The sequence below is a fragment of the Podarcis filfolensis genome, assembly GCF_964270895.1.
Source record: "Podarcis filfolensis genome assembly, chromosome: 12".
Classification (NCBI taxonomy): Eukaryota; Metazoa; Chordata; class Lepidosauria; order Squamata; family Lacertidae; genus Podarcis; species Podarcis filfolensis.
The window spans coordinates 58,470,425-58,493,632 of NC_139614.1; the positions used below are offsets into that span (position 1 = coordinate 58,470,425).

The 23,208-nt window shown below is 48.7% G+C and overlaps 1 protein-coding gene across 3 annotated transcripts in view; it reads left to right on the forward strand.

The window, feature by feature from the left end:
- NOS3 (nitric oxide synthase 3) overlaps positions 1 to 23,208 on the forward strand; it is a 39,895-nt gene that overhangs the window by 11,537 nt on the left and 5,150 nt on the right. For all 3 annotated transcript variants that reach the window (XM_083579288.1, XM_083579289.1, XM_083579290.1), the window contains 13 exons: positions 2,601 to 2,740; positions 2,967 to 3,141; positions 7,789 to 7,890; positions 8,660 to 8,854; positions 9,942 to 10,015; positions 10,890 to 11,034; positions 12,404 to 12,508; positions 13,922 to 13,989; positions 15,780 to 15,896; positions 17,075 to 17,249; positions 18,824 to 18,950; positions 19,929 to 20,007; positions 22,161 to 22,345. In XM_083579288.1, the coding sequence (XP_083435414.1) occupies positions 2,601 to 2,740; positions 2,967 to 3,141; positions 7,789 to 7,890; positions 8,660 to 8,854; positions 9,942 to 10,015; positions 10,890 to 11,034; positions 12,404 to 12,508; positions 13,922 to 13,989; positions 15,780 to 15,896; positions 17,075 to 17,249; positions 18,824 to 18,950; positions 19,929 to 20,007; positions 22,161 to 22,345 (1,687 nt within the window). The remainder of the gene's footprint in view (positions 1 to 2,600; positions 2,741 to 2,966; positions 3,142 to 7,788; positions 7,891 to 8,659; positions 8,855 to 9,941; positions 10,016 to 10,889; positions 11,035 to 12,403; positions 12,509 to 13,921; positions 13,990 to 15,779; positions 15,897 to 17,074; positions 17,250 to 18,823; positions 18,951 to 19,928; positions 20,008 to 22,160; positions 22,346 to 23,208) is intronic.

Here is a 23,208-nt window from a genome sequence, read left to right on the forward strand (position 1 = left end):
GGGAGACAGTGCTCCCGAAGGCAGGAGTCTATCAATTGATGATCATCCAAATGTCATAGACCAAATGGAGCAAACAGCACGCAGACCTAGTGGTGGGAGGAAAAAATCCTTAAATAAGAGGCACGGGGGAATGATTAATGGACTTCAATGTCTGTACACTAATGCGCAAAGCATGGGGAATAAGCAAGATGAGCTTGAGCTCTTGGTACAGCAAACTAAATATGACATAATAGGCATCACTGAAACCTGGTGGGATAAGTCCCACGATTGGAATGTAATAATGGAGGGATACAATCTATTTCAGAGAAACAGACCAGACAAGAAAGGAGGAGGAGTGGCGTTATATGTCAGGGATGTGTATACCTGTGAAGAGATCCAAGATTTAGAACCTCAAAGCCAAAGTGAGAGCATTTGGGTCAAAATTAAGGGAGAGAAGAATAACAGTGACCTCATTGTGGGAGTTTACTATAAATCCCCAAGCCAAACGGAGGACATAGATGATGCCTTCCTGGAACAGATGGCCAAGCATGCAAAAGGAAGGGAGATAGTAGTAATGGGGGACTTCAATTACCCGGATATTTGTTGGATGTCAAACTCAGCCAAGAGCATAAGGTCAAACAGATTCCTCACTGGCCTTGCAGACAACTTCATTGTCCAGAAAGTGGGAGAAGCAACAAGAGGAACAGCCATTTTAGATCTGGTCCTAACCAATGATGATGACCTGGTTAGTGGGGTAGAAGTGGAAGGATCATTAGGCGTGAGTGATCATGCTCTTCTGAAGTTTACTATACAGCGGAAAGGAGCAGCCAAGCATACTAGGACTCAATTTCTTGACTTTAAGAAAGCCGACTTCATAAAACTTAGGGAAGTGCTGGGTGAGATCCCATGGACAGTAATACTAAAAGGAAAGGGAGTTCATGATGGCTGGGAGTTTGTTAAGAGGGAGATATTAAAAGCACAACTTCAGGCAATACCAGTGAGACGGAAACATGGAAGGTGCCTAAAGAAGCCAGGGTGGCTATCTAAAGAACTTTTAACTGAGTTAAGATTAAAAAAGGATGTGTACAAAAAATGGACTTGGATGATGGACTCAAGGGCATCCTGATCAAATTTGCAGATGACACCGAATTGGGAGGGGTGGCTAACACCCCAGAGGACAGGATCACACTTCAAAACGACCTTGACAGATTAGAGAACTGGGCCAAAACAAACAAGATGAATTTTAACAGGGAGAAATGTAAAGTATTGCACTTGGGCAAAAAAAATGAGAGGCACAAATACAAGATGGGTGACACCTGGCTTGAGAGTAGTACGTGTGAAAAGGATCTAGGAGTCTTGGTTGACCACAAACTTGACATGAGCCAACAGTGTGACACGGCAGCTAAAAAAGCCAATGCAAATCTGGGCTGCATCAATAGGAGTATAGCATCTAGATCAAGGGAAGTAATAGTGCCACTGTATTCTGCTCTGGTCAGACCTCATCTGGAGTACTGTGTCCAGTTCTGGGCACCACAGTTCAAGAAGGACACTGACAAACTGGAACGTGTCCAGAGGAGGGCAACCAAAATGGTCAAAGGCCTGGAAACGATGCCTTATGAGGAACGGCTAAGGGAGCTGGGCATGTTTAGCCTGGAGAAGAGGAGGTTAAGGGGTGATATGATAGCCATGTTCAAAGATATAAAAGGATGTCACATAGAGGAGGGAGAAAGGTTGTTTTCTGCTGCTCCAGAGAAGCGGACACGGAGCAATGGATCCAAACTACAAGAAAGAAGATTCCACCTAAACATTAGGAAGAACTTCCTGACAGTAAGAGCTGTTCGACAGTGGAATTTGCTGCCAAGGAGTGTGGTGGAGTCTCCTTCTTTGGAGGTCTTTAAGCAGAGGCTTGACAACCATATGTCAGGAGTGCTCTGATGGTGTTTCCTGCTTGGCAGGGGGTTGGACTCGATGGCCCTTGTGGTCTCTTCCAACTCTATGATTCTGTGACCCTCAGGGTCCCTTCCAGCTTTATGATTATGTGATTTTAAAAGTTGATGTGAATTTTAATCTGCCTCGTGCGTTTTCTTTTAACTTTTTGGTTGCCTTAAATGATCATTGCTGATTTTTCTTAGTGATAGTTTTATTGTTTTATCTTTTTTTGCAAATCGCTTTGAGGTTTTCTCTTCACAATCCTTACAATCAAACGGTGCATAAATTTTATGCAATAAACCGACAGAATTATTAAACGAAGTAAGTTGCTCATCCGCCCATCTGCACCCCTCCAAAAGCCAATCTGCCCTTCCCTCTGACTCTGAGTGGATGCTGGAGATGGGGAGCAGCCCCCCAAGGGGGCTCTGTGACCCCCAACCTTCAGGAAAAGCAAAAGGGGGTCCTGGAGGTGCCTCTGAGGTTTCCCACAGCCTCTCTCTCCTGCTTCTCCAGCTGCCCTGCGCTTGCCGTGGCCCACTGAGGATCCTGCTACACAAAACCCTTGGTTGGCTTTGCTGCAGCAGTGGCTGAAAGCTGCCCCTCTCCCCTGGGATTTCCTGCCCCCATGGATGGCTCTCTCTGCCGGTGGGCTCAGGGGGTCTCTTGCATACCAGTCTCTTCCCCCCCCCCAGGTCTGCGTTCAGTATGGCTGGCGGCCCCCCGGGGGGCGCTTTGACATCCTCCCCCTGCTGCTTCAGGCGCCCGACGAGGACCCCGAAATCTTTCCCCTGCCAGGGGAGCTGGTCCTGGAGGTCCCCATCTGCCACCCCACGTGAGTGCCAGGAAAGGGGGTGGCACTGGGTGTGGGGAGGGGGACGTGGGGGGGGGAGTGATTGCAGCGCTCTTGCCGTTTGCAACGGTTGTCCCCAAAGGCTGCCAAGGACTTTCATGGAATCGCAGAATTGAAGAGTTGGAAAAGACCCCAGGGGTCATCTAGTCCAACCCCGGCAAGGCAGGAATCGCAGCTCCCCCTTCTGACACCTGCCTTCCTCTTCCAGGCTCAAGTGGTTCAAGGATCTGGGCCTCCGCTGGTACGCCCTCCCTGCGGTGGCAAACATGCTCCTGGAGATCGGGGGCCTGGAGTTCCCGGCGGCCCCCTTCAGCGGCTGGTATGTGGGCTGTGAGATCGGCATGAGGAACTTCTGTGACTCCCAGCGCTACAACCTCCTGCAGGTAGGGGTCCTCCGGGGGAAGCCCCCTGCCCTGGCCCCCTTCCTCCCCTCTGCTCCCCCGACCATGACTGATACAGAACAGAAGAAGAGTCATCTGGCCCATCTGGCCCCCCCCCCATTTTTTAAAATTTATTTTCAAATTTATAAACAAACATAATTCCTAACTATAATTATTCCACTATTATTAACATTGTTAGGTGACTTCCTCGAGTCCCCCTGGCTGAGTTTCAATGTATATCAGTGTAACAGTTTTCCAAAACTAATTTCTCATAAAATTTACTTAGTCAATTAACAACTTTCTTTCTTATCATATTAACTTTAAACGTATTATTCTATAACATCAGATATTTAAATCCTAAGCCAATCTGGTGTTTGCAAGTATTTCTATTTAAGTTATCTTAACATATTTAGCTAAATAGTCTTTGAATTTCATCCATTCCTCCCGGTACTCCTCCTCCTTCTGGCCGCGGACTCTTCCGGTCAGGTCGGCCAGCTCCCAAAAGTCCATCATCTTCATCTGCCATTCCTCCACTGTTGGCACTTCTTGTGTTTTCCAATTTTTGGCTAACAAAATCCTAGCAGCAGTTGTGGCATTCAAAAACAATCTAACGTCTTTCTTGGGCAATTCCAAACCTGTTATTCCAAGAAGAAAGGCTCATAGTGGAGGAATGAATGAAAGTCCCCTCAAAGTATCTGCTTTATATACATTATTTACACAATGGGCTGCACATGATTGGCTAATTCCGGAATTCTACTGTAAGCCAATCAGGTTGTGGATTCACTTCTATCTGGAGCATGATTGGGTGGTTCCTGCCAACCAATCATACTGCTGCATTGTTCTAGGACCAATCAGACTGCTGCTTCTGAATCCTATTGTTCTAGGACCAATCAGACTGCTGCAGTTTGGATCCTATTCAACTCAGTACATAACAGGTTTCTTAATAAATCTATATTTCAACATTTTTTTCAATTCATTTTAAACATTCTCCCAGAAGTCTTTCACCACCACATATGATAAAAGGTACTTTTTCTTTACATTTCCAACAGAGATTATCACTCTTGTGATAAATCTTTGCTAATTTTACAGGAGTTAAGTACCATCTATACATCATTTTCACAATATTTTCCTTTAACACCGTACATCTGGCCCAGCATGCTGTTCTCACAGGGGCCAAAGACCCATAGGAACCTAGGAGCCTAGATAGACTGCCCCTGGTGCTGGAGGTTTCACTCATAACAAGATACCTGGCTGGTGCAGGCCGATGGCTCATCTGGTGCAGCATCCTGTTCTCACAGTAGCCAACCTGATGCCTCAGCGGGAAACGCGCAGGCCGGATCTGAGCCCAGTTCTCCTCCCCTGCAGTTCCAGAAGCATTGCTGTCTCCGAGTGTGGAGGGCAGGGCAGGCCCCCCATTGCCAGGAGCCCCTGGTATTTGAGCAAGCTGGCAGGTTTTATTAGGCAGGTGAGGGAATATGCTGACTGTATTTTATCCCTCTGGAGACCCACAGGTGTGGGTTGAGACAAGGAGACAACGTGGCTGCAAATACAGAGCTTTTGGAGACTCTCCAATGAGAGAAAGGCCTCTCAGCAGAGTTTAAATCCCATCTTAAGCACAGGAAATAGGCGTTAGGCTGATCTCCCCCTTTAGTTTCCCCGTTTATCAAAGAAACAGGCTACAGACTGAGAAATAATTTTTTATTTTTTAAAAAATATTTATTGAGATTTTACAAAAAACAAAAATTTACAGAATAAAAAGAAAGCATATAAAAAGAAAGAAATAAAAACCATACAAAGATACATAAAATAGAAAAAAGAAAACAAAAGAATAGAAATAAAAAATGCAGCAAAAAAACCACACGAATAAATAAGAAAAAATTAAAAACAAATCCATTTTTTTAAATCTTTAAACTCATTAGCTTGTTTCCTTGACCTCCTCACACCTCCCCTTTTTGTATTCCCATTTACATAATTAAATCAACAAATCCTTACCCTCTTTCATTTATCTTAACTCTATATCTTAACATATTATAACTCTATATTTTCATCCATTATCAATCCATTTTTGCATATTCTTATTAACTTTGTTGCTAATGCCGCTTATTTTCAAACCAACATCATTTTAACATTCATTAATTTTACAGTGTTTCTGCAAATAGTCTTTAAATTTCTTCCAATCTTCTTCCACCAACTCTTCTCCCAGGTCTCGGATTCTGCCAGTCATTTCCGCCAATTCCATATAGTCCATCACCTTCATCTGCCACTCTTCCAGGGTGGGTAAATCTTGTGTCTTCCAATACTTTGCAATAAGTATTCTTGCTGCTGTTGTTGCATACATGAAAAAAGTTCTATCCTCCTTTTTTTTTTTATAAGATTTTTATTAAGATTTTTACATTACAAAAAATAAAAACAAACAGAAAAAGAAAAAAAAAAATCTTTCCATCACATTATTTTTCATTTACTTGTTTCTTGGACCTCCTCATACCTCTCTTTTTTGTATTCCAATTCAATTTATTAGCTCAGCAATTTGTTTCCCTCTTTATTCTACCCAAATCTTTATTCTTAAATTGTTGTGATCTTGAAATTTTACTTTTATAAACCCATTTTTTTCATATTCTTTTAACCCATTACAGCTAGAAACCTCTTAATTTTAATCCAACATTATTCTAAAATTCATTAATTTTACAATATCTCTGTAAATAATCTTTAAATTTCTTCCAATCTTCTTCCACTGACTCTTCCCTCTGGTCTCGGATCCTGCCGGTCATTTCCGCCAATTCCATATAGTCCATCACCTTCATCTGCCATTCTTCCAAAGTGGGTAGATCTTGTGTCTTCCAATATTTTGCAATAAGTATTCTTGCTGCTGTTGTGGCATACATAAAGAAAGTTCTATCCTTCTTTAACACCGATTGGTCAACTATGCCCAGAAGAAAGGCCTCTGGTTTCTTCAAGAAGGTATATTTAAATACCTTTTTCAGTTCATTATATATCGTCTCCCAGAAAGCCTTAATCCTTGGGCACGTCCACCAAAGGTGAAAGAATGTGCCTTCATTTTCTTTACATTTCCAACATTTATTATCAGGCAAATGATAAATTTTCGCAAGCTTGACCGGGGTCATGTACCACCTATAAATCATTTTCATAATATTCTCTCTTAAGGCATTACATGCCGTGAATTTCATACCTGTGGTCCACAACTGTTCCCAGTCAGCAAACATAATGTTATGTCCAACATCTTGTGCCCATTTAATCATTGCAGATTTAACCGTTTCATCCTGCGTATTCCATTTTAACAGCAAGTTATACATTCTTGAAAGTATCTTAGTTTTGGGATCTAACAGTTCTGTTTCCAATTTTGACTTTTCCACCTGGAAGCCAATTTTTTTGTCCATATTATAGGCCTCTCTTATTTGATAATAATGAAGCCAGTCTCGCACTTTATCTTTTAATTTCTCAAAACTCTGCAATTTCAATTTATCTCCTTCTTGTTCCAATATTTCCCAATACTTCGGCCATTTGGCCTCCATACTGAGCTTTTTCTGAGCCTTTGCTTCCATTGGTGACAACCACCTTGGGGTTTTAATTTCAAGTAAGTCTTTATATCTTATCCAGACATTAAACAATGCTTTCCTGACAATATGGTTTTTAAATGCTTTATGTGCTTTAACCTTGTCGTACCACAAATATGCATGCCACCCAAAAACATTATTAAAACCTTCTAAATCCAAAATGTCTGTGTTCTCAAGAAGCAGCCAATCTTTCAACCAGCAGAATGCTGCTGATTCGTAGTAAAGCTTAAGGTCTGGCAGGGCAAATCCGCCTCTTTCCTTTGCATCAGTTAATATTTTAAATTTTATTCTGGGGTTCTTGCCCTGCCAGGCAAATCTAGAAATATCTCTCTGCCACTTCTTGAAACAGTCCATCTTGTCCAAAATTTGCAATGATTGGAACAAAAATAACATTTTTGGCAATACATTCATCTTTATAGCTGCAATTCGACCCAACAGGGAAAGCTTCAGATTTGACCATATTTCTAAGTCTTTTTTCACTTCTGTCCAACATTTCTCATAGTTATCTTTAAATAAGTTTAAGTTCTTAGCAGTCATATTAACCCCCAGATATTTTACTTTCTTAACTAATGTTAAACCTGTCTCCTTCTGAAACCTCTCTTTCTCAATCGGTGTTAAGTTTTTCTCAAGAACTTTAGTTTTTGACTTGTTCAGCTTAAATCCTGCTGAGAAATAAATTTAAAACATATAGTTTAATCTAGCATTTGTGCAGCAACAGCGGTAAAAAGTAATGCAGGTAGAATACGACTTTGCAGCAAAAACAGCTTCAGGCATGTGGCTGAGGCGGGAGAAAGCAGAGAGACATCAGCTCCCTTGGATGGTTGAGAAGAAGAAGAGAGAGAAAGAACAGGAACAACTTCTTCCCTCCCAAGAGAGGAGGGGAAGTGACATCACACAGAGCCTTCTCTACCGATTATGTTTCCATGGTCTGAGCCAGCCTATCAGCAATGCAGCTCTATGGTCTTAACCCCTTCAGCTGCTAACTAGGAAGAATATGCTTTGTGAGATTGGATGGTGCGTCTTCCATGCAGGCAGCATAAAGGTCCTGCCCCCCCCCACCCGAAATGTGTCTTTGCAGGAGGTGGCTGAGCAGATGGGGCTGGACACCCAGACAACCTCCTCCCTCTGGAAGGACAAGGCGGCCGTGGAGATGAATGTGGCCATTTTGCACAGTTTCCAGGTGATGGATGGGGGGGGGGACAAGGGAGTGAGGTGCAGGTGGGGAGGGGAGGAGGAGGAAGAGAGCTTGCTGGGAATTCACCCCCCGCCAGCCCCCCTTCCTGGGTAAGAGCATAAGACTAGATGACTCTTGGGGTCTCTTGCAGCTCTATAAATTCTGTGATTTTATGATTCTGCATTCAGCTTCCTGGGATCCCCGCAAGTTCTGGTGCCGGGGGAGAAAACCTTTCCTCTCTCCACTTTTTTCATGACTGGCATCCTTTTACAAGCATCTACTTTGTCGCATATTTCTTCCTTTTTCTCTATACGAAAATATTCCAAACGCTGCCCCCTTAGAGGATTTTCTCCTGAGATGGAGGATTCCCTGGGCTTTGGGCCTTTTTGGAGGGGGGGCGGACCTTTCTGAGAGCAGTGGCTGCCTCTTGAGCTCAGCGTGGATTGAGCTCCCCCCGTGGGGGGTCCCCAGGTCCACACAGCCAGGAGGTGGAGAAACCCGGAGGGAGGAAGCCGCCTTCAGCTACTCTTCCCTCCAGGGCGCCAGGCAGTGGGGGTGCAGAATGGGAGAGTTGGAAGGGGACCCCCAAGGGCCATCTAGTCCAACCCCTGCAATGCAGGAATCGCACCCCCCCCCCCCCGCAGCCCTACCAGGAGATGCTGGTGCTGCCCCCACCAGGGATTGGACCAGGGACCCTTTCTCATAAGGCTTCTGGGTGAAAGGGGGCTGGGGTACGGCTTCCCCACCTGGCCCTGACCTGGCCTCTTGCCTGCAGCTGGCCAAGGTGACCATCGTGGACCACCACGCCATCGCCGACTCCTTCATGAAGCACCTGGAGAACGAGCAGCGCCTGCGCGGGGGCTGCCCCTCCGACTGGGTCTGGCTGGTGCCCCCCATCTCCGGCAGCCTCTCCCCCGTCTTCCACCAGGAGCTGGTCAACTACCAGCTCTCTCCTCTCTTCCGGTACCAGGTGAGACCCCCTCTCACCCCCCCAAGGGGCTCCAGAAGAGGCTGGCAATGGGGAGGTGCTGCCTGCCCTCTGGGTGGCAAAGGGGTGCAGAGAGGAGGTGTTTGTGCCCAGGAGTGCCTCCTAGAGGCATCTCCATGATGTCATGGGCACAGAAATGCCAGCTCACATCTCTCCCCCCCCCCATTTAACCAGGATCCTTGCCCTTTTTAGGGGGGAGATCTGTTGTTGGTAACCATTAATGTCTAACTGAACCATCCGTTTTGCAATATATACATTTTTGCATAAAGTTCTTTAGCATTTAATTTAGTTTTTATGTAAAATAGAGAGAATATTTATAACAACAGTTAGAAATTGAAAGATGGAAAACAAAATGATAAAGGAGAATAGCAAGGTCCGAGTAAAGGATGTCCGCGTGATCCAAATATCGAGTTGAGTTCCAGATTCGCCAGGCTGGCGACGAGGTTGCCTTTATATGCCCTAAAAGGAATGCCAAATCCTATAAAATCAAGAAAAAAAATCACAGTAGATGCTAGGAGAGGATATATTTATTAGATATATCCTTCCATCCCCACATTTGAGTTCAGCAAAGTGCATCCCTTTGCAACTTAAAAGGAAGGTTATTGTGGGTTTTCTGTACAGAGACACAAATAGATATAGATGCGCTAAGCCCACAACTCATGCACATTTTACTTGTTCACATTCAACTTTATGCACGTGGCAAAATAAAACAAAACGGGGGCCAGGCATCCAGGAGAAAATACTTTGGCAATTCTGCCTGCCATTGCACCCGATGCGTTTTCACCAAATGCAATTTTGGCTTTAGACACAATCCCCAGAACAGAACCTGCGTAAGTTGCGAGCATACTGTACATATAGGAAGGCATTATATATACAAAGAATGCAAGGCTGCTGTCACCCTGCAGTTTGCTTGGCTGCCACTGGGGGCGCTGCTAGCTGCAGTGTTACAATGGACTCCTGAGAGCTGCTTTGCGAAATAACCTTTTTTTCTGGGGTGGGGGGGAGGCGTTTCAAGGCTTGTGACCCCCGTCCCCTGTCCTGCTTCCTCATTCCCATGCTGTTCCCACAGAGCGACCCCTGGAAAACCTACATCCCGAAAGGAACCACTGTCACCCGAAAGAAGACCTTCAAGGAGATTGCCAAGTAGGTCCTTGTGGGGGGAGGAATTGGGTCGCATCTTGGAGAGGGGGAGTACAGGGAGTGGGTCATTCCATCAGCACAAAGGGCTCTCAGCCGTGCCAAGGAATAAGAATTGTAGAGTGGCAAGGGAGCCCCAAGGGTCATCTAGCCCAACCCCCTGCAATGTGGGAAGCACTGTTTCTTGAGAGCTCTGAGGCAGGACTAGGGTGGGGGTGGGTGGCAGCTTGGGGGGGCACACAATTCCAAGCCCTCTTCTGAAGAAACAGGGGCAGGAACTTGCTTCTAGCACCTCCTCAGAAATCTTCCTGGATGCTTTGAATGCTCAGAGCATGAGCAGAGTGCAGCATGGCTCCGGAAGAGGCCATCCCTGGCCCAGATGCCTTTGCACATGCTCAGGGGCAAGATACCTCTCAGCAGCAGCACAGGGAGCTTTTGCGACTGGGCCCTCAGACGAATAGTGCCAATAAGTACAAGCCAGGAGGGCGATGAGCCACTGAGGGCTGTGGCTCAGGGGCAGGACATCTGCTTGGCATGGAGAAGGTCCCAGGTTCGATCCCTGCTGGCATCTCCAGGTCACTGGGAGAGGCTGACTCCCCTGCTCAGATCCTGGAGAGCCTCTGCTGTCAGTCACTGCAGGCAGCCTGGTCTTGTATTTTCATACCGTGAACCCCCTGAGACCTGTGGATGAAGCGTGGGACACAAATTTAATAGAATAATCCAATCAATTAATAGTGTGTTCTGCTTGGCTCTGCATCCCCAGCGGCCTGTCCAGGCCTGGGCAGGGTTGGCCCTGGGGAAGGTGCCCCCTTCCTTCCGCACGCCGTCCTGCCTGGGCTGGGCTGAGTTCTCCTGTCCTGCTCTCTCCCCCCTCCTGCAGAGCGGTCAAGATCTCAGCCAAGTTGATGGGCCACGTGATGGCCAAGCGGGTCAAGGCCACGATCCTGTACGCCTCCGAGACGGGGAAGTCGCAGGCCTACGCCCTGAAGCTGAAGCAGCTCTTCAAGGGCTCCTTTGCCCCCCAGGTGGGCCCAGCGCACAGCGGGGGGTGGGGGTCAGCAGCTGGGGTGGGTGCTCACTGCCCCTTTCCCTCCTGATGCCCACAGAGCACATGAAGCGAGGCGACGCTCCCCCCCCAAGGTGGCAAGGAGTTCCCCAGGCGAAGTGTGCCAGCAGTGGCACGTTTCTTGCCCCATGATTGGCAAGGCTCATGGTGGAACTGGAGGGTGTGTCTTGTGTTTGTGTGGTGTGACGCACTTCCGGCTCTCTGCTCTTTCCATTGAAGGCAATAATTCACTTTGGGTGGGGGGTCAAGGTCAACCTTAAGAACCTAAGAAGAGTCTTGCTGGATCAGGCAGTGGCCCCCCTGGTCCAGCCTCCTGGTCTCAGTGGCCAAATACCCCGAGAACCTAGGAATCGAGACAGACTGCCTCTGGTGCTGGAGGTTTCACCCTGGAGGGTCCAGAAGAAGAGAAGAGCCCGGCCAAAGGGTCCCCACCTGGTGCAGCATCCTGTTCTCCCAGGGGCCCCAAAGTGAAACCCCCAAGCAGGATCAAGCCCTGGAGCAGGACTTTGGGAATATGACTCAACATTTGCTGCCCCCAGCTTAAGATTTCTTATTTCCGCAGTAATTCCTCCTGGTACAGTTTCTTTTTATGGAACTTCTCAGTGGGTGCCTGTACAAATATAGATTGATTTATGTTATGTACTAAAGTTCTCACCCTGGGCCAGCAGGGGGATACTGTAGATAGTTATGCAAATGAAGGATCAAAAGTGACGCTCAGTGATTCAGCTCAGTGATTCAGCTCTGCTCAGAGGGTGGCCGCATCTGGCTGTGCTCTGATGTCCATCCATCCCACCTTCATCGCCAGTGTTAAGTTGTGGGTGAACATATCAGACGACACAGCGATTCTTCAAACAGCTCTTGTTTATTCAGAGGCCAGAATAGAACTGAACTGAAGAGCTCAGTCAGCCTGCTTATATAGAGCTCCAGAACAACGTAACTGTAGCAACTTTCTAAAACTATCCAATCACTGAGCGTCACTTTCGATCCTTCATTTGCAACCAGCTAAAGATTTCTTATTTCCACAGTAATTCCTCCTGGTACAGTTTCTTTTTGTGGAACTTCCCAGTGGGTACCTGTACAAATATAGATTGATTTCTTATTTATTCTTATTATTTTATGCCCCTCTGCTCAGTGCCCTGTGTGCAGGAGCCCCCCGCCCCAATCTGGCCCTGTTCCCAGCAATTGGCTCCAGATGCAGCAGGCAGAGCAGAGCCCTCCTGGCTCCAGGTCTCCAGTGAGCTCACAAGCTGCCCCTTGGGGGGCAACAGAGGGTGGAAGCATTTGAGGGCCCCCCTCACCCTCCTGACCCCCCTGGCGCTTCCCGGCAGGTGGTCTGCATGGACGAATACGACGTCGTTTCCCTGGAGCACGAGACCCTTGTCCTGGTGGTGACCAGCACCTTTGGCAACGGAGACCCCCCCGAGAATGGCGAGGTGATGCTGGCTTCTCCCCCTTTTCCCCGAGACTCCCAAGTGGGGCTGAGAGTCCAAAGCTCTGCCCGTGGGGCTCCTCCCTCAACCTGGCACCCTTGGCATGTACTGGAACCCAAATCCAGATCCGTTGGGTGGTGGGTTGGGCTGTCACCTATCAGGGATTCTCTCACTGCAATTCCTGCATGGGGGGGGGGGCGCTGGAAGTGTAAACGATCATCAGACTTCGAAAAGCTGGTGTCTCCGGATAAAGCGCCTTTGTTCTGTTGAATAAATAAAACTAAGTGGTTTTAATTGGATTTTGAATAGATGTGCAATTAATTGTGCCTCTTCTGAATTTTATCATGCTGTTCTGCAAACCGCCGTTCTGATTAAGTCTTTTTTGTAGGGCGGGGGGGGGGGCACTGGGGATGAGCTGAGGACCTGGGAGAGCTCCATCTGTAGAGCAGCAGACTCTTCATCTCAGGGTCACGAGTTTGAGTCCCCCATTAAGGCAAAAGACTCCTGCATTGCAGGGGGTTGGACTGGATGACCCCCGGGGTCCCTTCCAACTCTAGGGGTGGGTGGTGGCTCCCAAAAATCGGGGTCCCACTCAGTGCTGGGCTGACTTAGGTCTGGTCTGCTCCCCCTGAAGTGATTTGACATTAAAGGCATGTATACAAAAGCAATTTCAAATGCAGAACATCCAGGCTGAGATAAAAATCTCCATTTGGAATCATAGAGTTGGCCGGGATCCCCAAAGGTCCTCTAGTCCAACCCCCTGTGATGCAGGAAGCAGAGCTTGAAGAATCCCTGACCGATGGGCGCCCAGCCTCTGCTTAAAAATCCTCCTTGATGTTTCGAAAAGGCAGTGGAAATGGAGCCTGGCTGATCTGCGTAGGGACAGGGAGCTCCGAAAGGTTAGCGTGGCCGCAGGAAAGGCCTGATCCTGGCTGCCTGCAGAAGAGACTCCCGAGGAGCCAGGGGAGATGGCGCCTTCATGGCCCACTTCAGGCCTGGGGCTGATGGACGCCCTTTTCAGTGGGTTGTGGGAGGGGGGAATTGGGTTTGTGGTTGTTTTTACTACGTAGCTTGTGGTCATTTATGGTGTGAACTGCCCTGGGAGCTACACAAGTGTAGTAGTAACAACGACGACAATAATAGATGAGCTGCTCCTTCTCAGGTTGGCTCTCTCATGAGCAGAGCCTGGAATTTGTGGCACAATTATTGTACTTCTGAACATCTGCTCAACTGTCCTCCTTCTCACCACCATCACACCTCCCCTGTCTGAGTAGAATTGAGCCCTGGCCCCTCTTTCTGAACTGCCTTGAGACCTTCGGGTTCAGGGCGGTATATAAATTCAACCACTGATAAAGACCGTCTGCTTGGATTGGGTCCTCACTTGGCTGCCTCCCTGCCGTTCTCTCTCCCCTGCAGAGATTTGCCCGCGCCCTGATGGAGATGTCCTGCCCTTACCTTGCAGACTCTGAGCCTGAACTGCAAAAGTAAGTCCTTTGCAGAGGAAGCTCCACTTTCCTCCTTCGCCTCTTCCTCTCCTGCGGATCCAGACCCTCCTCCCCACAATCTCGCTCTGCCTTTTGCCTCTTGCGGTTTATTTAGAGGAAGCAACTGGGAGGCGGTTGTGACTTTGCAGGCGCACTCCGAGTCTCGCAGGTTACAGTGGCAGGTTGGCAAAGGGTGTCTTGTGGATCTGCCAGGATTTGGCTGCCCTCTCCGCCCAGCAAGAGAGTCGAAGGGTCTTCCAGACCTTCAGGCTTTGCTCCCGGCCCCTGGATGTCTCTTTTCTTTAAGCTGAAAGCTGCCTCTTTGACCTCCCTCCTCCCCACCCACGACCTCGACTTGGTGTCTTTCTGCCTAGAGGAAAGGGCACCCCTTCCTTTGATGCCTGCCCTCATTAGTGTCATAATCTACAGAGCTAATTAACTTTGCTGCCCACGGGGGAAGCAGCTCTGATTGGCGCCTGGACCCGGGTACGGGATGAGGCCGGTGCATCAAGCTACCAGGGAACATCACAGATGAAAGGCACTTTGGCCTCACCCTGCCTCTCTCCGCTGTACATCCTCTGTGCAGCTGGTCCCAGGTCCTGACTTGCCACCAGCTGAAAGCGCCTCTTGGCCCCAAGGAAGGGTTGGGGGGCCCTGAAGCCAGAGTGATCTCTGTCCCTGGATGCATGTGGCTTGGAAAGCCTGCAGGATCAGGCCAGAGGAGGCCCATCTAGTCCAGCATCCTCTTCTCCCGGTGATGAGGAGGCAAGAATGGCACCTCTCAGCTTTGACGCCTCCCTGGAAAGAAAAGGAGAGCAGTGCTTAGGGGGCCCACTGTCGTGCCCAATGCAAGGTGGTTCTTTTAAAATTAGATTCAGAAGCAGTACAAACACAAGTGAGAAGATTAAAGTTTTTATTCTAAACAGCAAGCATTATATACATTACCAAGCAGCACTTTGATCTGCCACTGGGAAGCCCTCAAGAAGTGGCAAAGTGACCTCCAGACAGTCTCCAGTTTTTTGCATGACCCTCCGGTCATGAGTTCATGCCCAAGCTTCTCAAACTATGCCCCCAAACCATCTGATTTATAGATAGCTAACTTGTTAGCCTCCGTGCCTTGCCCGACTAGCTGGTGCAGATTATTAATTAGCTGTCCCCCTCTTCCAACACCACACATTCCTCCAAACAGTGTCTAACACTCTGCATCATCCCTTCCTTCCAGCAAATTAAAGACTGTTCTCAGGCATCAAAGAGCAGAACAAGAGAGAGGGAGGGGAAGGAAACAGAAGCAGGAAGAGAGGACCATGCTAGATCACTATTTCCTCAAAGTACAGAGGACCCTCTGGATACGGATTTAATTTGTTCTGGGGGTCCGTGTGCACCCCCAAAAAACCGTAACCAGAGGCGCCACTTCTGTGCACGTGAGCTGCGCGCAGAGTGCTTTGCGCATCTACAAGCAGCGAAACCCAGAAAAATACTTCTGGGTTTGCTGCTTTCACAGCTCAAAAATTATGTATCCAGAGAGATACGTAAGCTGAGGGTCCACTGTACAAATATCTTCTGGAAAAGATTGCCCATACACCCATCTAGTCAGAGAATCATCGGATGGTCCACTCGATGCCCCCAAGGGAAACCTGCGAGCAGGACCCGAGTGCGAGAGCAGCCCTCTCCTCCCAGGGTTTCCAGCAACTGGGCTTCAGAATCGTCTGCAGAGGCAGACCAGGTGGGGGCTGGTGGGGGGGGCAGCTGGTGGGGGGGCTTGCTGCCCCTTCTCCTCTCTCTCCCTGCAGGAGCTACAAGATGCGCTTCAACAGCATCTCTCAATCTGACGCGTCAGTAGCTGCGTGGAAGACCAAGAGGAGGGCGTCCAGCAACACGGACAGCGCAGGCGCCCTGGGGACCCTCCGGTAAGGCACCCAGGAAGGAGGGAGGGTCGGATCCTGCTTTCTCAAAGAGCAGAGCCCTGCAGGCAGGGATCCTGCTTCTGGGGCAGGACGCACAGAGGAAGGCCCTTCGGGTGCAGCAGCCATGCCTTGCCCAGGCCTCCACCGGCCATCTCCCTGCACCTTCATCAGGGCAGCAACCCCGCAATGGCACAAATGCCCAGCTGGGCAGCAGAACCTCCTTGTTGGCGGGAGCCATTGCAAAGGCCAGGATCTTGCTTGGCAAAACCTGCATTTTCCTCCTCCTCCTTGGCAGAAGCCAAGCCATCATCTCCCCCCCCGCCCCGCCCACCTTGTCCCTCCCCAGCCCTTGAGATGCAAATGCACCAAATGCCTCTGACCCTCTAGCCAGGCTGGCCAGAAGCCCCCTCCTCCCCTTGCCCTCTGAGCTGAAGCCCAGCCCCACTTCTCAGGGCAGCGCCTGGGCGTCCGTCTCCTTGGGTGACATTTTGCACTGAAATGCCAGGAAGCCAAGCGACAAAAGGACTTCACTGCCGCAGGAGGGCTGGTGCTGAGCTGAGCACAGGGAAATCGATATTGTCGTGACCGGCTTTTAATGGGCCGAGTTCAGGAGGTCCAGACCAAACTTTAATTCAATACAGGCCATATTAAAATTTAACTGTTGTTTTGTTTTATTGGACCATTCTTTCCCCTAAGCTCTTGGGACAGAGCAAGTTTACTGGCCGTTTATTAGTGGGAGGAGGAGCCAAATTAATGAAAATTGGAAAGAAAAAGGCCGTGTGGGTTTTGTAACTGAGCGAGATTGGGCCAAAAGGCTGCCAGGGGAGCTCAGCCCATTCGGAAGAACTTTCTTGCAGTAAAAGCTGCTGGGTGGTGGGATGGGCTCCCCTGGAAGACGGAGGGCTGTCCTTCACTGGAGATTCTTAAGCAGAGGTTGATCTTGAACTGTGGTTCCTCATTGCAGGGGCTGGACTAGATGAGCCTCGGGGGTCCCTTCCAACTCTACCTTCTAGGATTCTGGGACTTGCTTAGCAGAGTCCTTCTGAGCTGCAGACTCCTTCTGGCTGGCCTTGGAGGTGCCCAGCTGGCAAAGGGCCTCTTGACTCCTGAGGGAGGGGGCAGAGCATGGCCCCCCACCCCGCCCCCCCTCACCCTGCCTGTCTCCTCCTCCTCCTTTCCAGGTTTGCCGTCTTTGGGCTGGGCTCCCGGGCCTACCTGCACTTCTGTGCCTTTGCCCACGCCGTGGACACGCGCCTGGAGGAGCTGGGGGGCGAGCGGATCCTGCCCATGGGCGAGGGGGACGAGCTCTGCGGCCAGGAGGAGTCCTTCCGCACCTGGGCCATGGACGTCTTCAAGGTGGCCGCCCTGCAAGGGGGGCGTTGTGTGTAGTGGGGGGAGCGCTTTGGGAGTCAAGAGCAACAATTGATCTGCAAGGTAGGGGGAGGGGGAGAGAGAGAGAGAGCTTGACATATGAAATAGGAGGTTCCCAAGTAAGGCAGGAAGCAGATTTTCCTACTCTGGAGTAAGCTGCTTGAGGCTCCAAAGGAGTCATTTATTTATTTATTTATTTATCATGAAATGTATATGCCTCTTAAATTCTTAAAAAAAACAAAAATGAAAACCTCAGATAAAACCACAATATTGTTTTTATATCCCGCCCATCTGGCTAGACTTCCCCAGCCACTCTGGGTGGCTTCCAACAAAATATTAAAAGCACACTAAAACATCAAACATTAAAGACTTCCCTAAGCAGGGCTGCCTTCAGATGTCTTCTAAAAGTCAGATAGTTGTTTATTCCCTTAACATCTGGAGGGAGGGCGTTCCATAGGCAGGGAGCTGCTACCGAGAAGGCCCTCTGCCTGGTTCCCTGTAACCTCACTTCTCACACTAAAATATAAAGCACTAAAAGAGATTAAAATTAGCATCTGGAAAGGTTTGTCTAAACAAGACCATATTTAAATAACTTCCTTGGATGGTCTGTGCAGCCAGAGAGTAGCACGATTGTCGTGATCATTTAACAGGCCAGCTTTATTCTCTGTGGAAATGCTGATTGGGTCTCTGGGTCCCCAGCCGGCTGCCCTTCCACGTTGCCCCACAGACAAATCCGGGAGGCGGGGGCTCCGGGGGCTCCTCTCTTTTTTTTTTTTTTTTGAATAATATTTATTAAAGTTTCAAAGAAATTACAAAGCCAAGATGGCTGAGCTCTGCCTCTCCAGTCGGAGGCAGAAGGGCTTCTGAAGGGCAGTTGCTGGAAAGCGCAGGAAGGGAGAGTTGCTCTTGGGTTCGAATCCTGCTTGCAGGTTTCCCACCTGGTTGCACCTGGTTGGCCACTGAGGGAAGAGGAGGCTGGACCAGGTGGGCTGTGGGCCTGATCCAGCCCCCCCAGGGATCTTCTCATGTCCTGTGCCACAATCCCTTTTTCCTGTGGGTGTGGATGGACGGGGAGGGAGGAGGGTGCCTCTTTGGGGACTGCTGGAAAGCACTGACCTTTTGGATATATTGAATTGCTAGAGATGCCCCCTCCCCTTTTGCAAGCCCCTCCCCTCTCAGATCCTCCTTGGAGGGGCTGTTGCAGGTTGAATGGATGCTGAGCTTTGCTGGCCTGGAGTGTGGGGTGCTGGTGCCACCTGGTGGTCAGCTGGGGAATGGCACTGCCTGCTTGCTTGCTTGCTCAGGGGTCTCACTTGGCTGGGGTGGAAGCCCCTTTCCCCCCCACTACTTTGTCCCTCCATGTTGAGCAGAGGGAGAAGGTGCCCCATCCCTGCCAGCCCCACAGCAATGTTCCTCTTCCCCACCTTCCCTGGTCTCACCCAAGTGGGCAGCTGTGTCCTGCATCCCTTGGGGTCCCTCCCAGCCCCACCATCCTGCGCCCTCCCCAGAGTCCCCAGAGAGCAAGTCCTCCCTCCCTCCTGACCCCCGTCTCCCCACAGGCCGCCTGCGACACTTTCTGCGTGGACTCCCAGGTGGTCGGCACAGAGGTCTTCAACAGCCCCTGTCACTGGAAGCGCAGTCGCTTCCGCCTGGTGGTTCACCCGGCGGCCCTGGACCTCCTGCCAGGTACGTGTCGTACGGTGGATCATGGCCTTCTGCTGCGCCCAGCGGATGCCCTCCTGCTGGTGCTCTGCCCAGGGACCAGCCCTGCCCTCGCTTACCCCAAAGATTGTGCATCTTCTCCTCTGCTGACCCTTGTGGAAGCAGAATGCCGGGTCTGGGGTCTGCGCCTGAGACATACCTGCACTTCGTAGGTCACACATTAGTGTAAAAAAAAGGGGGCACGAGTGTGGCATGTTTTCCCAGCAAAGCTAATTTTGGGGGGCATCTTACTAACCAGAGTGTGATGACTTGCACATCCCCATCAAAGCTGTGAAGCCTTGTATGCAAGCAGAACGCCCTGACGGAGGGCATCAGAAGAGCATAGCTGGGGAGGGGGTTCTTCTCCACCGCAATTGCCTTGAAGCTAAGGCCTGGCTTTACTTCCACACCCCAGAGAAGCCCCCTTACTTTGGGCTCTGCCCCCCTCCCCCCATGCTGGGGGGGACATTGATAATATGGAAGCCTAAGTGAGGATAAAACTTGGCGCCACTTGCGAAATGTTTCTTATTTTCACAAGAATTGCTTCTGGTACAGCAGCTTTCTTATGGATCTTCTCACTGGGTACCCATATAAATTAAGGTGGTGGTTGTTGCTGTTACTATTATTTTGCACTTCCTTGGCTCAGCACCCTGTGGCACTGCCTGTGCCCCCACCCCAAGGGTCCTGAGGGGTCCTCCAGTCAGTGCTTAATGCCTCCAAGGAGAGGTGGGGGGCTGACAGGAGCCACAAGCCCAGAAACCCCGTGAGGAGGTTCCATCACGTGGGGCAGGGAGGCACATCTTCAGAAGCCCCACTTTCGGGTTTCTTTGCATGGGCTCCCACATTTTGCTTCCTTGTCCCCCACGGAGACCTTTCTTCCCGCTCCACTGCCAAATTTGAAAAAGCCAAGCTTGAAACATCTCCCTCGCACTACCTTGACCCTTTGGGTTTCTCCCCCTTCAGGCCTGACCCTCGTCCACAAGCGCAATGTCGTTCCGTCCCACATCCTCTCCGTCAAGAACCTGCAGAGCCCAGAATCCAGGTGAGAGTCAAACCAGGACGGCTGCCGCTCATCCCAGTTCGGCGGGCACTTCTCCCTCTTGCAGCCCCCAACCAAGGGGGCCTGATTTCCGCCAGCATTTGGGGTTGGGGGTTCCTGGCTGCCTTGTGCACAGGCCACTGCCTTCCTGCCGCACTCTGCCCCCCCCCCAGGGCTGACCGCTCTTCTCCTTTCCCCCATTGCTTTTTTTTATAAAATATTTATTAGAGTTTTACGAAAAGCAGGAATTTACAAAGTAAAAAGAAAACAAGAGAAAAAAAGAAAGAAGAAGAAAAATACAAAAAATACAAAAGTGCATAGAAAAAAAGAAAATACAAAATACAAAAACAAGAGAAAAAATTAAGTAAAAGAAAGTTAAAAACAAATCCTTTTTTCCCCATATCTTTAAGCTCATTTGCTTGTTTCCATGACCTCCTCATACCTCCCTTTTTTGTATTCCCGTTCACATAGTCAGTTCAGCAAATCCTTACCCTCTTTCATTTATCTTAACTCTATATCTTAACATATTATAACTATATATTTTCATCCATTATCAATCCATTTTTACATATTCTTATTAGCCTTTTTGCTAATGCCACTTAATTTCAATCCAACATCATTTTAACATTTATTAATTGTACAATATTTCTGCAAATAGTCTTTAAATTTCTTCCAATGTTCTTCCACCAACTCTTCTCCCTGGTCTCGGATTCTGCCAGTCATTTCCGCCAGTTCCATATAGTCCATCACCTTCATCTGCCACTCTTCCAGGGTGGGTAAATCTTGTGTCTTCCAATACTTTGCAATGAGTATTCTTGCTGCTGTTGTAGCATACATAAAGAAAGTTCTATCCTTCTTTGGCACCAATTGGCCGACTATGCCCAGGAGAAAGGCCTCTGGTTTCTTCAGGAAGGTATATTTAAATACCTTTTTCATTTCATTATAGATCATCTCCCAGAAAGCCTTAATCTTTGGGCACGTCCACCAAAGGTGAAAGAATGTACCTTCAGTTTCTTTACATTTCCAACATTTATTATCGGGCAAATGATAGATTTTTGCTAGCTTGACTGGTGTCATGTACCACCTGTATATCATTTTCATAATATTCTCTCTTAAGGCATTACATGCCGTGAATTTCATACCTGTGGTCCACAACTGTTCCCAGTCAGCAAACATAATGTTATGTCCAACATCTTGTGCCCATTTAATCATAGCAGATTTAACCGTTTCATCCTGCGTATTCCATTTCAACAGCAAGTTATACATTCTTGAAAGTATCTTAGTTTTGGGATCTAACAGTTCTGTTTCCAATTTTGACTTTTCCACCTGGAAGCCAATTTTTTTGTCCAAATTATAAGCCTCCCTTATTTGATAATAATGAAGCCAGTCTCGCACTTTGTCTTTTAATTTCTCAAAACTCTGCAATTTCAATTTGTCTCCTTCTTGCTCCAAAATTTCCCAATATTTCGGCCATTTGGCCTCCATACTGAGCTTTTTCTGAGCCTTTGCTTCCATCAGTGACAACCACCTTGGGGTTTTATTTTCAAGTAAGTCTTTATATCTTATCCAGACATTAAACAATGCTTTCCTGACAATATGGTTTTTAAATGCTTTATGTGCTTTAACCTTGTCGTACCACAAATATGCATGCCACCCAAAAACGTTATTAAAACCTTCTAAATCCAAAATGTCTGTGTTCTCAAGAAGCAGCCATTCTTTCAACCAGCAGAATGCTGCTGATTCATAATAAAGTTTAAGGTCTGGCAGGGCAAATCCACCTCTTTCCTTTGCATCAGTTAGTATTTTAAATTTTATTCTGGGCTTCTTGGCCTGCCAGACAAATCTAGAAATGTCTCTCTGCCACTTCTTGAAACAGTCCATTTTGTCCAAAATTTGCATTGATTGAAACAGAAATAACATTCTTGGCAATACATTCATCTTTATAACAGCAATTCGACCCAACAAGGAAAGCTTCAAATTTGACCATATTTCTAAGTCCTTTTTCACTTCTGACCAACATTTCTCATAGTTGTCTTTAAATAAGTTTAAGTTCTTAGCCATCATATTAACCCCCAGGTATTTTACTTTCTTGACCAATGTTAAGCCTGTCTCCTTCTGAAACCTCTCTTTCTCAATCTCCTTTCCCCCCATTGCAGCCGCTCCACCATCCTGGTGCAGCTGCAGACGGGGGACCAGCCAGAGCTGGCCTACCAGCCTGGGGACCACGTGGGCATCTTCCCCGCCAACAACGCGGAGCTGGTGGATGCCATCCTGCAGCGAGTGGAGGACTCGCCCCCTGCCAACGAGGCCGTCACCGTGGAAACCTTGGAGGCGGGAGAGAGTGAGTGGCCACCTGTGCCAAGATGGGCCTGGCCGATGCCGAATGGGGAAGCCCTCCAGTCCAGGCCCAGCCATGGGGTGGGCGTTGTGGGGCCAAGAAGGGTGCCCTCTCCTAGTGCCCAGACCAGGGTGCTGCCTTTCCAGTCCTGTAACTTTTTATACTGCAGTTGCTCTGCTTTATTTCTGACTATGTTTTCACTGAGTTTACACACACACACAAACAGAAGAAAGATTGAGAATTAAATCTGTCAGTTAAGATTTAAACCTCCTGTTCCACATGTGTGGGAGAAATACGAGAGTAAACAGGCTGTGAAGCCCTTTTAGCAGAGTAAAACCACATAGGCGCTTTGCAGCTTACTGGAAGCTAGGAATTAGTCAAATACACCTGTTTGTCCCTGTTTATTTGTGGTCTGCTGACCTTTCCCCTCTTTGTCCCCATTGGTAAAAGCGAAGCACACATTTTTGTAAGATAAATGAAAAGGTTTACTTACATTTCAACGCAGGCAGCAAGTACATCCCACTCCTGCCCACCTTCCAGCTTGTCAGTACCCTTCTTAAACTGTGGCACCCAGAGCTGGACACGGGACCCCAGGCTGGCCACTGTGGACTAGTCAGGCCCTTGGCCTGATCCTGCAGGCTCTCCTTATGGTTTTTAGAAGTGTCTAGATGAGCCAGTATGGGCTCACCAGTAAGGACTGATACTTTGTCAATGCTGCAGCTCCTCTTTGCAGACAAATGCTGGGGTGGCTGCAGTGAGCAAACTGGATTGATCTCCCTGAGATGGGAGGGGGAGGGGCCCTGCGGGAGGATGCTGGTCCCTCCCCCTCCCCCTCCCGACACACACCTTTCTCCGCTGTTGGATGC